At 31.9% G+C, this 17,210-nt stretch overlaps 2 protein-coding genes and 1 non-coding gene across 3 annotated transcripts; 2 read left to right on the top strand and 1 right to left on the bottom strand.

The window, feature by feature from the left end:
• Positions 1-1,037: 1,037 nt before the first annotated feature.
• Positions 1,038-5,729, top strand: LOC102602240 (peptidyl-prolyl cis-trans isomerase E). The gene is made up of 3 exons (XM_006363505.2): positions 1,038-1,144; positions 1,224-1,487; positions 5,275-5,729. Exons 1-3 carry the CDS (start codon positions 1,108-1,110, stop codon positions 5,475-5,477), a joined length of 504 nt encoding a protein of 167 aa, XP_006363567.1. The 5' UTR covers positions 1,038-1,107; the 3' UTR covers positions 5,478-5,729.
• Positions 5,730-8,888: 3,159 nt separating this feature from the next.
• LOC102601908 (alpha-1,4-glucan-protein synthase [UDP-forming] 2-like) lies at positions 8,889-11,344 on the top strand. Its single transcript, NM_001288345.1, has 4 exons — positions 8,889-9,235; positions 10,283-10,533; positions 10,610-10,778; positions 10,885-11,344. The coding sequence occupies exons 1-4, from the start codon at positions 8,912-8,914 to the stop codon at positions 11,230-11,232; spliced, it is 1,092 nt and encodes a 363-aa protein (NP_001275274.1). The 5' UTR covers positions 8,889-8,911; the 3' UTR covers positions 11,233-11,344.
• Positions 11,345-13,502: 2,158 nt separating this feature from the next.
• On the bottom strand, positions 13,503-13,576 carry TRNAI-AAU (transfer RNA isoleucine (anticodon AAU)). Its single transcript has one exon. It is a non-coding gene; the product is annotated as a tRNA-Ile (tRNA).
• Positions 13,577-17,210: the final 3,634 nt, after the last annotated feature.

Here is a 17,210-nt window from a genome sequence, read left to right as displayed (position 1 = left end):
AAGCTAAGAAAGTGTTCTGATAAAACATATATGAGAGTACAAAAAAGAAAAGCTCTTGATTTTTCTTTTTGATATTTATTTTGCCGTGTATACGGAGTTCGGACATACAATTTTTACAATTTCTTGAAAATCAATTTACATATTTAGAAACTATGAAAAAAAAAAAATATAAGTCATAAAAATTTACAATTTAAAATATCAAACACAAGAGTTGAACTATCTCATAGAAAACAATGATTATTATATAGGTTAATTTACCCTATGTAAAAAGAACTTATACACAGTTATCCATGTACAAAAGCATATACTCATTGGAGATATACAAGAACATCAACTCTTGAATCACCAATGAATAAACTAAAAATTAATTAAAAGGAGAACATCAAAACGTTTAAGAGCTAATTACTTAGATCACTCTAATTTATAATATTATGTATCTTATTAGATTTTGGTGCATCAATATATATTCAATTACATGTATCTCAAAATAAATGGGATCAAAATTAGATGTGATTTGTTCTAGATACATTGTATTCAAATAGATTTGCATGTATATTAATTGGATATATAACAAATATCTCTTGCCTCAAATCTCGCTCATCTTCCTTCCCATCTCACTCACCTCTCTCCCTATTTTAGTGTATCTAGTAGCAAAAATACATATATCTAAGTGTATCTTCCTCAATATATGATAGAAAACTCATAATTAGTGGTAAGATACGTAATATTTTGAAAGTATATATAATCACGGTATATATGATAGTGAAGTATATCTAATTATGTAGTTTCTCACTTTATTTTTTTATTTTCCATCTAGTGTTCTGTACCTGTAATGAAACTGAACTAATTTCGAATCCACAAGAAGTCCCAGATTGGGGTAAAACCTATCTAACAAAGACAACTTCGACTCCAATTTCATTCCGAGGGGAGAAATTTGATGGTATGGATGAAAAATTACTTACCACTCCATACTCGAAATTTGTTTATTGGGCTTTTGAAATATGGGCCAATTTTTTATGCCTACAGTATGTATAGACTATAGACTATAGAGTAATGAACAAACAAAGCAGTGCCAAATCTTGAAGAAGAATCAAGAATCAAGGTGCTATGAACCAGGCAGTACAGAAAAACACTCTGTACGTAGGTAATCTTTAACCCCCAAATCCTCTAATAAAGTTGAAAATTTGGTTCAATGTTATAGAAATTGGTTATCATTGTTACAGGAGGATTAGCAGAGGAGGTGAATGAGGCAATACTACATGCTGCGTTCATACCATTTGGGGATATTAAGGATGTGAAGACCCCATTAGATCATGCGACTCAAAAGCATCGATCTTTTGGGTTTGTAACCTTCCTTGAAAGAGAAGATGCTTCCGCCGCCATGGATAATATGGATGGTGCTGAGCTTTATGGACGTGTACTTACTGTTAATTATGCTCTTCCTGAGAAGATTAAGGGTGGTGAACAGGGTTGGGCTGCTCAGCCAAGTAAGTTTCTGATCTTTTCCCTAATTTTTCCCTAAATTTTAAATCTAGGGTTTTAGTCTCTGTTATTGTTTCATGAGCTTGTGTTGGGTCGGGTCGTGAGGTTCTCACTCGGGATAACCTTGCAATCTGTGCATAGCCCTCTATCGCGGCGCGTCGTGAGGAGTAGACAGTATAATGTAGAAGTAAAGAATACATGGACTGATAGGAGCTTTTGTGTCAATCACTTACATTTCTGTTGTTGTTAGACCGTCTTTAGCACTCATAGCTACAGTCCTAACTCGATTATTTCCTAATAATTGTAGTACCTCACAAGCCAAACAAACACCATCTCGACCTTGAACTACTAGAGCATTATAAATATTTGCCTGGGAAAGGTTACATCTTGTACCGGACTGATGATTTGGACGACCCATCCCAGGTTGTGGAAGGTCAGAAGTAGTAGGATTGATACTCATAATGATAAAATGAATAAATCTATCGGAATATTTTTTTTCAAAAATTATCTGTCTGCAGCTAACTCTTAGGACCAATTGCAATCTATTGAACTCCGGATTATGGATTCACCCTTCTACCCTTCATTTTCCCTCGAGAAATTGAAGTTTGTTATGCGCTACCCTTCTAATACTATAGTTTTTCAATGTGGTATGAAGTAAGGCGTTTAACTATCTTGATTTTGTGAATGATCTGTTATATAGGTGAAAAGAATTTCCACTTTTTTCAGTTACATATTATTAGTACCGTTTAAAGTAAGTTTTACCTCAACCTAGTATATCTGTAAGGCATGAGCTACCTGTGTTCTTACCGTATGCAATGTGTCAATTTTATCAGTATGCTACTAGTGCTGGAGCTAAATGCATGTAAAAATACTTTAGTGAACAAAGCTTGCCTCTCCTTTTCCCCTGAATCGCGGTGCCTCCCCCACCCCCCTTTTATTTTCTCCTTATATTTTGTCTCCTTAAGAATATTGTGAGCAAGAAGTAAGGAGCTAAAGATCCTTTATATTGATATGTTTTAGAGGGTATCTCCTCTCACTTTACATTCCTCTTCCATTTTTCCTTTGGAAAAATAAAAAATCAGAGGAAATACCTAAATCATGCTTGTGTTGACAAAATTTGGGAAGGGTTAAAGATCACGTGTCTACAATATTTTCTGGTGGGGAACCTCCTTTACTTTCTAATTCATAAGGTGGTATTTCTTCTCAAACCATGGTGCCATCGGAATAAGGATTAAGATCTGAATTTGAGGTAGCAAACATTTTTATAGTGGTAGTGTGCATGACGAGTTTAAGTTGAGTCATTTTCCTAATGGGTGGGGGCTGAATCATCATCCAAGCCACGCAGAAGTGCTAAAAAAAATTTAATCTGATTAATTTGATGAAAATGCTCTATCTTCTTAAGTTTCTGCTCTTTTCCCTAATTTTTCCCTAAATTTTAAATCTAGGGTTTTAGTCTCTGTTATTGTTTCATGAGCTTGTGTTGGGTCGGGTCGTGAGGTTCTCACTCGGGATAACCTTACAATTTGTGCATAGCCCTCTATCGCGGCGCGTCGTGAGGAGTAGACAGTATAATGTAGAAGTAAAGAATACATGGACTGATAGGAGCTTTTGTGTCAATCACTTACATTTCTGTTGTTGTTAGACCGTCTTTAGCACTCATAGCTACAGTCCTAACTCGATTATTTCCTAATAATTGTTGTACCTCACAAGCCAAACAAAAACTATCTCGACCTTGCACTACTAGAGCGTTATAAATATTTGCCCGGGAAAGGTTACATCTTGTACCGGACTGATGATTTGGACGACCCATCCCAGGTTGTGGAAGGTCAGAAGTAGTAGGATTGATTCTCATAATGATAAAATGAATAAATCTATCGAAATATTTTTTTCAAAAATTATCTGTCTGCAGCTAACTCTTAGGACCAATTGCAATCTATTGAACTCCGGATTATGGACTCACCCTTCTACCCTCTTTGTTTTCTCTCGAGAAATTGAAGTTTGTTATGCACTAAATTCCCTTCTAATACTATAGTTTTTCAATGTGATATGAAGAAAGGCGTTTAACTATCTTGATTTTGTGAATGATCTGTTACATAGGTGAAAAGAATTTCCATTTTTTTCAATTACATATTATTAGTACCGTTTAAAGTAAGTTTTACCTCAACCCTCAGGGGTTGGCCTGCTGGCAATTGACTTGAGCCTTGGGGTTTGCTCCCTTTCAAGGTCTCAAGTTCGAAACCCACTGGGTGCAAACAATTTCTGAGGGCCATCGGACTGGGTAAAACCTGAATTAACCGTGGTGCACTTGCGGGAAACTCCTTGCCGAGGGCCTGTGCACCCCCGGGATTAGTCGGGGCTCAAAGAGACTCGGACCCCCGGTGCAAATCAAAAAAAAAAAAAAAAAAAAAGTAAGTTTTACCTCAACGTAGTATATCTGTAAGGCGTAAGCTACCTGTGTTCTTACAGTATGCAATGTGTCAATTTTATCAGTATACTACGAGTGCTGGAGTTAAGTGCATGTAAAAATACATTTGTGAACAAAGCTTACCTCCCCTTTCCCCTCCACCGCGGTGCCACCCCCCTTTTTATTTTCTCCTTATATTTGGTCTTCTTAAGAATATTGTAAGCAAGAAATAAGGAGCTAAATATCCTTAATATTGATATGTTTTGAATTTTATGCAGCAAACATTTTTATAGTGGTCATGTGCATGACGAGTTTAAATTGAGTCATTCTCCTAATGTGTCGGGGCTGAATCATCATCAAAGCCATGCAGAAGTGCTAAAAGAAATTTAATTTGATGAAAATGCTCTTTTTTCTTGATGTCCATGGTGTCTGATTTATCATGAACGCCATATATAAGTGCTAAAGGAAACTATAATTTGATACTAGTTTTAGACTTGTTAGAGAACTTCTAATATTATTATTGTTGTTATTGTTATTAACATATTTTTTTCACTTTTATTTTATTTAGTATGATGATTTGAAATGAACTTAAATGAAGAAGTGTGGATTCATATATCCAATTCCAATTTATTTGGATTGAGGCATAGTTGTTACTGTAGTTTGATGAAAATGCGCTATATTTTTAGGAGAACTTGTTTGCACTAGTACCCACTCAGGTCAACTTTTGGCATCTCAAAGGAGCTGCTGGGTTGAGATAGTATTAGGGAAGCTTCTTATTACCTGTCATTTAGCATAGACTACTCTTATGCCCTCCTACATGAATTATCTAGTTGGTTTAAGACTTGATCTCTATATCATGGTTGGTATCTCATTTATCGAGGCCTTTCCGTTTGCTCTTGAGTAATTTGCTACATAGTTAGTTATTCTTCCCATCTTCTGTTTGTGCAACTTAAATTCAGTTGCGTAGTTTGAGCCCTATGATACATGGCAATACATTATGAACAGGTTAAGTGTATTGTCATGTAGCCCCAGGGCTGTGTTCAATGACAAATATAGTACAACACGTATAAGTTTATTTAAGGGGAGAAGGGTAGGAGAGAATCTTATCCACCAAGTTTCAGTACTATAATAGTGAATTTCTTTGTCATCCACAATAAATGGATAAATGTATTATCATGTTACTCGTATTCTTTAGTTGGAACTTGTCAAAACTTCCTGTGTGTCATCACACGTTCTTAAATTTATATTTTCCAGCTACATCTGTTAGATTAATTCTCTTGATGTCTTTTGTCAACTATGTTTATGAGTGATGCTAAAGAAGAAAAGAGGTCATTATCGACCAGTTGTAATTTGGAGTTGAATGCTAATTTGTTTATTTGATCATTCAGTTTGGGCGGATGCTGACACATGGTTTGAGAGGCAACAGCAAGAAGAGGAAATGAAGCGTCTTCAAGAAGAGCAGAAGGCTGCAATGCAGGTAGCGGAAGACTTGCATAGAAAAAAGATGGCTGAGGAAAGAGAAGGTGAAAAGGATGAAGACCCTATGGCAATGGCTGAAGCTGAGGTTTTGAAACAGAATGCTACTTCCTAATCATTTTGATGGCAGTAACTGTTTTACTCCACTAACTTCAACTTCAACTTCATGTTCGAGTTGTCAGATAACTATTTTTACTCTTCTATGGCTCAAGTTCACCTGTGTTTCAACCTACATAAGGTTTATATAGCTTTGCTGCTTTAGAAACCTATTGAAAAGCATGTATGTCCAGAGTCTTCCCTAGCGATGGCATCTAGGGGTGGACGTAAATCATCGAATGAAAATTGAATCACATAGCTGAATCTGAAATTTCTTGTGCCCAAGTTTGATTTACTGTATCGGAACTAGGGGTGTTTATTGGTCGATTCAGTCAGGTTTTTGGTTAATCGATTATTGACTTAAGTATGCTAAATCGATAACCAAATCCAATGAGCAGTCTTTCAACGGTTTGGTTTCTATTGTTGCAAGTAAGAAGGGGATACATTAAACGTATTTTACCAAAATTCTTTTTCACTCGCGATCTTTTTGAAAAGCAAAATAGATGCTTAACAAGTCCGTTCAAGGCATACATCGCCAACCTCAACATTTGTAAAGATTGATTTACAAAATTGGAATTACATTGTTTTCATTTTATAACAAAATATCTATATTATTGTAACAATTTTGTGATAATATCCAACCATAAGATAAAATCACAACAATTATTAAGAAATCCAAGAATGAAAAAGAACAAAAACTAATATATCATATTCTTTATAATATATTTCTCAGTCTTTTCCTCTAGGATTCAAATGACTTAGAAAAAGTAATTAATTGCCATGTGAGTGCATGTTAAGGCCAGACAGAAGATGCGCAATTAGCTGTGGGACAATGAACGTGGCTAATACTCCTCTAATATTGTAACATTTAATTTCGACATAATATATAAATATGTTTTTAACTGGATCTTAACTGATATTTATAATAGATATACGCATTCTACGTGACATAATACACATAGGACGTGTGTGTCTGCTTATTCACCTCTATACAAATTTAAGTATTTACTTGTACATACTTGAAATTAGAGGACATAAATATCAAATGAGATTAAGTTAAAAGACACATTTATATATTAAGGTTTTAACTTTCCATTCCAGCCTCTAATTTTTTTCCCTAACACCAAAACTAAACACTCTGTACTATTGCATCAATCAACTGCAGAGTTTAAATGTATTAATATCATGTATAATTCAATTTAGAATTTAAAAAAAAATCTATCTACACTATGAATTATTTTGTTTAAAATCCATATAATCAAACTTGTTTGTGAGTTTTCAAATGCTTTCACACATTATTTCCATCTCATATAAAGTAGACGTAAAATTATTATTCCCTCCGTCCATTTTATGTGGTATTTTTTAGATTTCGAGATTCAAACAATTTATTTTTGACCGTAAGTTTTTCATAGATCTTTAAACATTTTGAATTATCAATTATTGTGACTTATAGTATTTTTTATGTAGTTTATAAATATATAAATTTCATTTTAAAAAAAATTGAAGATGTCATGTGTAAATTGGCGATTAAACTTAAACTGTTTGACTCTCGAAAAACGAAAAGTAACATACAAATTGAGACAGAGGAAGTACATAAATTAAGTCATAATTTATACACATTTTATTTACTATGAACTAATTTACCGCATGTGTTATGAGAGACTCTTGTCTTATATCCCTAATAAAAATGACTCAGTATTTTACAGATTCAAACTAGAAAAACTACTTACCATTCTACTACGATCTTTATCGATGGATAACATTATTATTGTTTACTAGTACTACTAGTAGTTGTGATTTATTTAAAGCTAATTATATTACCTGTGAAGAAAGTCAATTTGAAATGTGAGAGTTACACATTTCACTTGTAAATTCAAATATATAAATGCATAACAGTAGTGTATTAACTGGCTACACTCTGTCTCTTTCGAATATGCCATTAAAATCCCCTTTTTTCTTCCTATTCACAACTTACAAACTTTGTCTTTCTATATTTTAGTAGCCGTCCACGTGGGATTTGAAATTAGCATTTGAATATATAATTTCATCTTATGAGAAAAAGAGTGTGTTTGAATGTGTACATTCTTAATTGGATTGATTTTTAATCAAATCATGAATATACTGTATATTTCAAATGTGTTATCAATTCACACTGACTAAGAATTTCTGGTTGAAAACCAACAATTTTAATGATCTATCTCCATCACGATGAAATTTCAAAAATTATTCAGACTTATCGATCAACACTATAAACTTGTTGAATACATTAATGTAATGCGCATGAGGTTCAGAATATCTAAGGGCATCACAAACCTGTTATATATTGCCTCAAACTTCCGCGGCTAAAATGGTCGTAGTCCCTCTAAGAAGTTGGCCGCTAATAGTGGCGGAGCCACACTCCTTCATCAAAAAATTACATTATGTAGTTAGATAAAAATAAATTTTTGATGTATAATTCTACGCGATTTTATTTCTCTATAATACTCCAAAGAAGAAGAGGTCCGTCAACGTTTGTAAGTCGTTGGCAGCTGGAAAAAACTTTAATAAAAAATGAAGAAAATTAAACCTTCTCCTACTTTTCTTTGGTGACTCATTTGTCATCTTTTGATTATTAATATAACAGTAATTTCCAAACTTATTTAGGAATATATATGAATTTGTATGATTTCTTTTTTTTTTAGTAAATAGGATTACGTATTGAATATTGAATTTTGGGTTTGGTAAATATTGAAAAATTCAAAAATGCAATACCTTATATTTATCCTTACTAAATAGTTCATATATCCAATATTAAGTTAAATACCCTACTAAATAGTGAAACAAAATTCAAGAAAGATTTTCAAATAAATGGAGTATTTATCATAATTCAAATAACATTCTTTTCGTCTCAACATTTCTGTTAATTTCTCGAATGTTAATTTGATTAATTATGAATTTAAATGAAATTATATTAAAGTATGATTAAAATTATAAAAATTAAACTTTATTTAATTCATATCTAATTAGGATTTATAGTTATTTGTAAGGTTATTGAATTCATGTGTAATTAGGACTTATAGTCAAAATTTGTATAAAAATAGATTTTCCTATTTCGAATTAAAGTAGGTTTTCTACCGTTATAAATAGGGTGTTTTGTACCTATATTTTTTCATAATAACAAATTCTCTTGTCGGTAAAAAATTAATATAATTTTCTCTTATCAATTGACACGTTTCTAAGGTAATTGAAGTCAACAATACTATTACAAGCTGTTTTTCCGTCCTTAAATGTAGATTTCGAGTTTTTTTTTAATCTTAAATATACAAATTTAATTGGACTTTAATATAAATAACGATATTAAAATAGGAAAAGAGAAAAAGAAAAGAATAGTCTTTCTATAAATATATATCTCATCCCAATTTTCTTTCTCACTTCAAGAACCGTTTTTTTCCTTCTTTCAGATCCATTGTTGCTATGGCAGGATCTTCAGTGACACCAACGCCATTGCTGAAGGATGAGCTTGATATTGTGATACCGACAATCAGAAATCTTGATTTCTTGGAGATGTGGAGACCCTTTTTCCAGCCATATCATCTCATCATTGTTCAAGATGGTGACCCTTCAAAGATCATTAATGTTCCTGAAGGATTTGATTATGAGCTTTATAATCGTAATGATATTAACAGGATTCTTGGACCAAAGGCATCTTGTATCTCTTTTAAGGACTCTGCTTGTAGGTGCTTTGGGTATATGGTGTCTAAGAAGAAGTATATCTACACTATTGATGATGATTGCTTTGTGAGTATAAAGTCAATTTTGCATCTTTTTTTTGTGGTTTATGAGGTTTTTGTGTTGTGGGGGTTGGGAAAAATTGGATCTTGATGAGTTTTGGATGTGGGGTTACCTTTTTCTTTGTGATTACTTAAGTTTGCTTTGTGGGTGTTGATAAAAATTGGATCTTGGTGTTTTATTGTTAACTTTTTGTGTTTTGAATTTGGTGCTGACTTGAGGTTTTGACTAGGGGTTTGAAAGAGTAAAAAAGTGTTGAATTATGTTAGCTGGTTTATGATTTGTTTTGGATCTGGTAAGTTTGTGTTTTTGTTTTATTTGGATTTAGGAGATCTGATTGAGGATCTTATGATCTGTAACTATATTGTGTTTGGAGATCCTTTGATAGCTTAAATCTCTTCTTTTGTTAAGTTGACATTGTTAGTTTATAGGACAATTTGTTTTATGTTTTGCATTTTTTTTGTTCTTGCATAGTTTTTAAAATAAAGGGAGCAACTTTGATCTTGATGTATGTGAGCTAGATCTTGCAGTGGCTTCATGTTTTCCTGGCTTATTGGCTGAAATAAGGTTTTGATTGTTTCATACTGTTTGAACTTTGAAGCTATATGTAATGTAATTATGCTATATTACTTAATGATACACCTCCTTTTAGAATTGAGTGTTATTATGTGATGATCTTTGTTGATTGACTTTGTCCCATGCAATGATTGAACCCTTTTTAAAATAATGCCTTCCTATCTAAGGGATGATTTACTAGTAAAGAGGAAGTCTTCCATCTTAGGCCCATATATTTGGCTTGTGTCACACTTTTTACCAGTTTTTCCAATCACTGCTTACTCCATAGATGTGCCATATGGTTTTTGGACCTTTTATCTAGAACAAGAACAAATTTTTGAGCTGCCTTAGTATGATTTTTTGACAATCCAACGAAGGGGTTCGATTGATCATTCGTGAATCTCACTTCTTACTATGGTTCCAATGCCTTGATCTGATAGTTTATTTTGTCTATCATTCATTTAATCATATGTTGAACTCTTGTTGCTTGCTGATGTGCAGGTGGCCAAAGATCCTTCTGGCAAAGACATCAATGCTCTTGAGCAGCACATAAAGAACCTGTTATGTCCTTCCACTCCACATTTCTTCAACACTCTGTATGATCCATACAGAGAAGGAGCAGATTTTGTTCGTGGATACCCTTTCAGTATGCGTGAGGGTGCGGCCACAGCTGTTTCTCATGGACTTTGGCTCAACATCCCTGACTATGATGCACCTACTCAACTTGTTAAGCCACGTGAGAGGAACACGAGGTATGAACTTTTCCCATAAATCAAATCTTAGAGCTTATTGAATTAGTTAACATTTTAAAATCTGTACAATTTCCAGATATGTGGATGCTGTCATGACAATTCCTAAAGGCACTTTGTTCCCTATGTGTGGAATGAATTTGGCATTCGACCGTGAGCTGATTGGACCTGCAATGTACTTTGGCCTCATGGGTGATGGTCAGCCAATTGGTCGATACGACGATATGTGGGCTGGTTGGTGTATCAAGGTAAAAATATACGTTCTTTCTGTCGTTGATGCATAGTAACTTCGAAAGTAAAACACATTTTTGTAGAATGAATGAGTTCTGACATTGAGTCACATCTGATTTATAGGTGATATGCGACCATTTGGGACTCGGTGTCAAGACTGGTTTACCCTACATATGGCACAGCAAAGCAAGCAACCCCTTTGTTAACCTTAAAAAGGAGTACAAAGGCATCTACTGGCAAGAGGAGATCATTCCATTTTTCCAGTCTGCAACTCTTCCAAAAGATTGCACAAGTGTTCAACAGTGCTATCTCGAGCTGTCGAAACAGGTCAAGGAGAAACTTTCCACTATAGACCCGTATTTCACCAAGCTAGCTGATGCCATGGTCACATGGATTGAAGCCTGGGATGAGCTCAATCCTACTGGGGAAGGTTTGGCTAAGCCTTCCATCTCGAACGGCCCCGGAAAGTAGACTCCATTAAGCTTATGGTTCTTCCCTTTTTACAGTTTGAGTTTCAGTTGAGTTGAGTTGAGTTGAACTTTGGATACATTATTTGTCTATTTACTTATTTAATTTTTGTCTAGGATTTACTTTTATTGTAGACTACTATTTAATTTTCGATTTTAATTCCAAACTTTTGAGTTCAAATATTATATCTCCTTCATGTTCATCACTTTATTTGGTATTTTCTTCAAGCTGGAATGGTGGTCATACTTTATGTGAATATTAGAATATGAATGTGTACTTTTTCTACATTTGATTCATACTCCAATTTTTAAAAAATCACATAATATGACTAATTTATTTGAAATATACAATCAAATTTACAATAAAATAGTAATATAACAAATAGATAGTTATATAATGTCAGAGATCAAATCTTTAAAAATGAGTTATTACCTAATATTGCAAATATTTTCATTTTCGAAGTTGTGTTTTGTTATCATTTTTGTAATAATATTTGATTGTTTGAAATTTGAAACGAACAAACATGAAATATAATTTAAATGGAATTGTTTTATAAAAATAAAAAAATTAAGAAAATTTGCAATAGCATTACAGATCATAAACTCTAGCCCATGGGCCTCTAATCATATCATAAATTGATACTCTAATAAGGACAAAACATAACATATGAGTCAATTGAGCCCATCTACATAATATATGGATCCACTAACACACTAGGGAAAATCACACAAATATGCTATACAAACATTAGAATTTTGTTAGAATCTAACTAATAAAGAGGTTAAAACAAATATTTGGTGATGACATCCAATTTTGTCTTAGTTTCTTGTCATAATTGGATTTTCCAAGTCTCTATATATGACTAGTCTTTTCTCTCATAGGAAAAAAGTTTATAATTCTATCTATATAGAGGTTCATTACCTCTAACCTGACATCATTCACAACTCTAAGGGGTTTAAGAGTTTTGTTTAAGAGGAGAATTTGTTAGACACAAGTGTTACGTTAACACTTGCGTGAACCTCTTTCTATTTTGAGTGAATTTGTGAGGTTATTTCTCTCGATATTGTGTACTCTCATTTATATACTGGATTGTTGATCATCTCCTCTTGTGAATTAGGTCAATTGACTAAATAACGTTAGATGTTTGTGTCTCTTTTGATATATTTACTATTAATTTGATGAGCAATTATACGTAAAAGTCTCTCTTAACTAGGTATAAGTGAAGTCTTAAGGTCTTGAACAACTTAGAATGTTGCACTATCGACTATCGACTTCATCAACGTCCATCGTTTTGTCAATTCGATCTGCTTGTTGACTCTGATTAGAATCATCAGAACATCACTGACTATTATTATTATGAGGAGCACAATATCTATTTAACATAAGACTTCTATTCAATATTCAGTAGATTTGAGCAAATAAAAAATATCATATCATACATAATATTATAGTGCTTAAAATATATTATATAGTAATGTAGTAGCAAAGTGGAAGAGGAAGTAATTGAGTGTTATATGCAAAAGTGAGTAGTAACATGGGAAAAATAATGGAATTTATATGACATGAATCATGATAATTTAGTTGTTGTGTCACCTTCTTGAAATACATTTTACCAAGTTGTAAATAAGACCATTAAAGTGTGATTTTTCTTCTCTAAACTTTATTGAAAGCTCTCTTTGTCTGGTCATTTTTGTACTCACTTGCAAATTAAAGATGTAGACAAAGAGAATAACAAAAAGTAAAATCAAAATTAATCACCTTATCTCCAAATGAAAGAAAAAGTTGTATCATCAAAGCACGTGGTGCAGTGGATTGGATTGGAGATGCTTTTTCCTTAATTAGAGGTCTCGGGTTCAAGCTTCGAGTATAGAAAAATCATTGATAGGGTGCACTAAATTTTATATTGAAACTCGAGGCTGACTGTGAAATTTCATATCAAATTTGGACATGTTTGAAGAAGGTTTGAACCAAATTTCATATTTCCCACTGTATTTTATGTATATCTCCATGTATAACACACCATATCTCCATTTTTTCTCTTGTGTATCATGTATATCTATCTATCCATGAAGAAATATGTGAGATATAAAAATGATATACACGGTATACAATAGATTATACACATATTGCAAAAATGAACGTGATATACACATATCACAAAGCAGTCCAAATCGCTTCTAATCTTTCTCAAATTTCGTATATATGTATGTTTTATTTATTGTCACTATAGTTAATTGCAAAAAGACTTCGACTGTATTAAGATAAAAACAAAGTGGCCCATGCAGGTCTCGAACCTGCGACCTTCGCGTTATTAGCACGACGCTCTAACCAACTGAGCTAATGGGCCATTTGTGCTGTGAACAGCTTTGATTTATATAATACAATAAACATTTCATTCTTCTAATTATTCACTAGTTTAGATATTTTTATTAATTTATTGGTGCTCCACTTTTGGTCACTCTCTCTTCTATCGGCTCCTTTACCACCTAGAGAGGTGGTGTTTGGTTGCAAACAAGTTTTCTCATAAAATTAATTTTGGAATACGTTATTCTAATATATATATATATGAAATAACTTATTTCATCATTATGATAAAAATGGTGGAATAAATAATTCAAGAATTATCGAATACCTCCAACCAAACGTGTAATAAACTAATGTACAATTATTATGAAATTATTATACCTTATATCGTAAACCAAACGACTCCTTATTGTATTATAGGCTCAATAAAAGTGTTAATTTCCCTTTATCTCATTATCCAAGAATGTTTTAAATTTGTACACAAAAATTAAAGATGATACTCGTTCCGTTTCTTTTTAGTTGTCATATTTTCCTTTTTTGGAGTCAAATGATAAGAATTTTGACAAATATTTTACGATGTATTTTTCATCATATGGATATGCAAAAAATTGTAGTTTATAGTACTTTTCATATAGTTTTTTCATGAATATCCATTTTTTTAGTTTAAAATATCGAACTAATATAATCTAATTTAACTTTAAAAATTAATCAAATTAACTTTCAAAAAATATAACATCATAACTAAAAAGAGGCAGAGTAACAAATCTATATATGTTGCATCAAAACCGACAGCTTCATGCATTTAATTAAAGTGCATTGCTATAATCAAGCATTGCATTTGTCTCCCATTAATTAAACATTATACAAAGTTGTTGTTGACTTAAAGCTCACTGAAAAAGATAGCTCATCTGCTATTTTGTTAAGTTACTATTTATTTGTTCATATATTTAACTCGATGTAAATATAATAAATTAAAGGAAAATTTTTAAATATGTCATTAAATTTTGAGAACAGACTTATCTATACCATTTATTTAAAATTTAACTCATCTATGATATTACCATTTGAAAAAGGACTCATCCATGACATTATTTATTAACTGAATTAATCATCTAAATGTTGAGAAATAAATAATATACTAAATTACTAAAGGTAAAACAAATATAAAATGGTAAAATTAAATATATTTAGTATAATAAACAAGTAAAAGTGAAAGAGCGACTATTTAATTTTGTGTCCCAAATTTTTTGGAATTCATTAAAATTTTGAGAAGATGTTTTACCTAAAGATGTAAAACGTTAGCTTTCAATTAATTTGACTTGTCTAAAGACATGACTCTATTTTAACAACTTTAGTACTTGACAATTTTTTTTGAATTGGTTCTATTAGTCTATACTCTATTGTGTCCTTTGAACTAGCAGTTTTGAGTACAAGTCTAGACGTGTGGTTGATGTACCATGCTAAACCGACAGGTCAGTTACATACCAACACATCCAATTCGTAGAAAAATTATATTATGTATATCAAAAATAATATTATATATATATATAGGTTAAAAACAACCTTTTAAAGATATATATCACTATCAACAAATTTTTTGACTACGCCACTGAATAAAACATGTGGTTCAATCGACTCAAGATGATTGGATATCGATTATGAATGCTAAGAATTTTTGGCAACATAACATGTTTGAAATTATTTTACTTATTAGAAATAAATATTTTTTAAGTGTAGCGTCGAAACTAAATACATCATGGGAAAAAATAGTTTTCATATGTGGTATGATAGTACAAACGACATCTGCAAATATTTAAAAAGTTAATTAAAGCTTATGATGATGACTGTCTATATGTGTGTCTGTTATAAAGGGATTAGGTACTGTTGTTAAAGACAATTGTTGTCATTAATGGTTAAGAGATCCATGCTTATAGTACAAAAACGTGTCGATATTTTGTTTGCATAATTTCCTACTTTAATTTGGGTTTTCACAGAGTATGTTCTTTCCCTAACCTCTATTTTTTTTTAACATCGGTAAGAGTATAATTAGGTTTTGAGCCTAACTGATCACACGCTTAAGCTTTATAAGGAGTTTGCCTATCTTATTAATCATTAATATGAGACTTTTGTCATTGTTTAATATCCCACATCACGCTATGTGCTAACCTAATATTGGTTGAGATGTGTCCTGTTCTGATACCATGTAAAATTAAATCTTGTGTCTAACTCAGATCCCAAAAGCTAAGTTAATTAAAGAAGGAGGATTGTTCAAGCCTAAGAAGTCCAACCATTTTATTAACTATCCAATTTTAATTTTGGGGGCCTCACATTGGGTGAGATGGATCTTGTTGGTGATAAGAATGTGGTCATTATTGTGGTTATTGTGGTGTAACTCTTATAATAACCACTATTGTCATGATCTACCACTAATTCCACTCATTATTCTACTTGATTATATTATACCTTGTAACTTATGTAACATTTGAGCTATTCATTTACCCAATTTACTACCTCATAATCTTCCTATTCATTACAAAGAAGAATTCATCACCTATAAATAGTGTGGTTTTACTTTGTATTGGGGGAAGAGAAATAATGTAAGAAAAGAAAAGAAGTTTATATTGAGGTTAGTGTAGTGAAAGAAGGAGTTGAAACAAAGAAAAATGTTCTAAGTCTTCAGCTATATATATTCACTATATAAAAGAGAGTAATTATATGTTGAAGAAGGTATTCTGTTTGTGGAGCTTTGAACTCTTTAATTAAGCCGAAGTTGCTTGAGTTGTACGACGTTGTTGAATTGTTGTACGTATCCTGGAGGGGACAAACCAATAGTTATACTGCTGGATCGGTGTAGATTATGAAGATCCTTAAAGAAAGCGAGATATCGCGCCTAAGCCTAAAAAATTGTTTATTCATTTTTGTCGTTTTATTTTCAAATGTAATATATTGTATTTGTGATATAGTACACCAACATATCATGCTATGATATCATGTAAAATTAGGTCTTTTGCCGAACTCTGATCCCAAAAGCTAGATAAAAGAAAAAAGAATTGTCTAAGCTTTATAAGAAGTCCAACGATCTTATTAATCAACAATTTGAGACTTTTGTCAAACAAAAACAAATAGTACTCCATTTGGTTGAGTAGGGTGATAAGGACCACAAATTATTAGGATCTTCATGGATTTACAATTTACTCAAGGAAAGGAAAAAAAAATATACACAATTAAGTTGTGGGCGGAGGGGGTGGGGGGAGGAGTTTATTCAAAAAGGAATCATTTATATTAGTTGCTTAGTTTGTATTTGATGATGTAAGAAAAGGTCGAAGGAAATCATATTTATTGCTAATTGATGTAGTGAGATAGAATGAGAACCAACAAAAAATTAAATATTCTTTAACTATCCCAAAGGTAACTAAGATAGTGTGAATAAAAATAACATCTTTCAAAAGCAAGTTATTCTTTATTAAAACCATCTATAGTACTTATTCTTAAAATACTTTTTCATTATATTGAAATATATTTTCAATTTTTGATTATTTTTACTAAAATTATTAGTCTGCGTAAAAGTACCATATATACAATGCAAAACAAGAACTTTATAATTTTGGTCAATTTACCTTCTTAACAAATTGAAATTTATATATATATATATATATATATATATATATATATATATA

Source organism: Solanum tuberosum, unplaced genomic scaffold (genome assembly GCF_000226075.1).
Source record: "Solanum tuberosum cultivar DM 1-3 516 R44 unplaced genomic scaffold, SolTub_3.0 scf00431, whole genome shotgun sequence".
Lineage (NCBI taxonomy): Eukaryota > Viridiplantae > Streptophyta > Magnoliopsida > Solanales > Solanaceae > Solanum > Solanum tuberosum.
The sequence above is the reverse complement of the archived record's forward strand: the minus strand, read 5'-3'. Positions and strand labels throughout refer to the sequence as shown.

Coding starts and splice junctions, on each gene's coding strand:
- LOC102602240 (XM_006363505.2), top strand. CDS start 1,108: ATGAACCAGGCAGTACAGAAAAACACTCTGTACGTAG. Junction 1,145..1,223: donor GAAAAACACTCTGTACGTAG/GTAATCTTTAAC, acceptor TCATTGTTACAG/GAGGATTAGCAGAGGAGGTG. Junction 1,488..5,274: donor GGGTTGGGCTGCTCAGCCAA/GTAAGTTTCTGA, acceptor TTGATCATTCAG/TTTGGGCGGATGCTGACACA.
- LOC102601908 (NM_001288345.1), top strand. CDS start 8,912: ATGGCAGGATCTTCAGTGACACCAACGCCATTGCTGAAGGATGAGCTT. Junction 10,534..10,609: donor CCACGTGAGAGGAACACGAG/GTATGAACTTTT, acceptor TACAATTTCCAG/ATATGTGGATGCTGTCATGA. Junction 10,779..10,884: donor GGGCTGGTTGGTGTATCAAG/GTAAAAATATAC, acceptor TCTGATTTATAG/GTGATATGCGACCATTTGGG.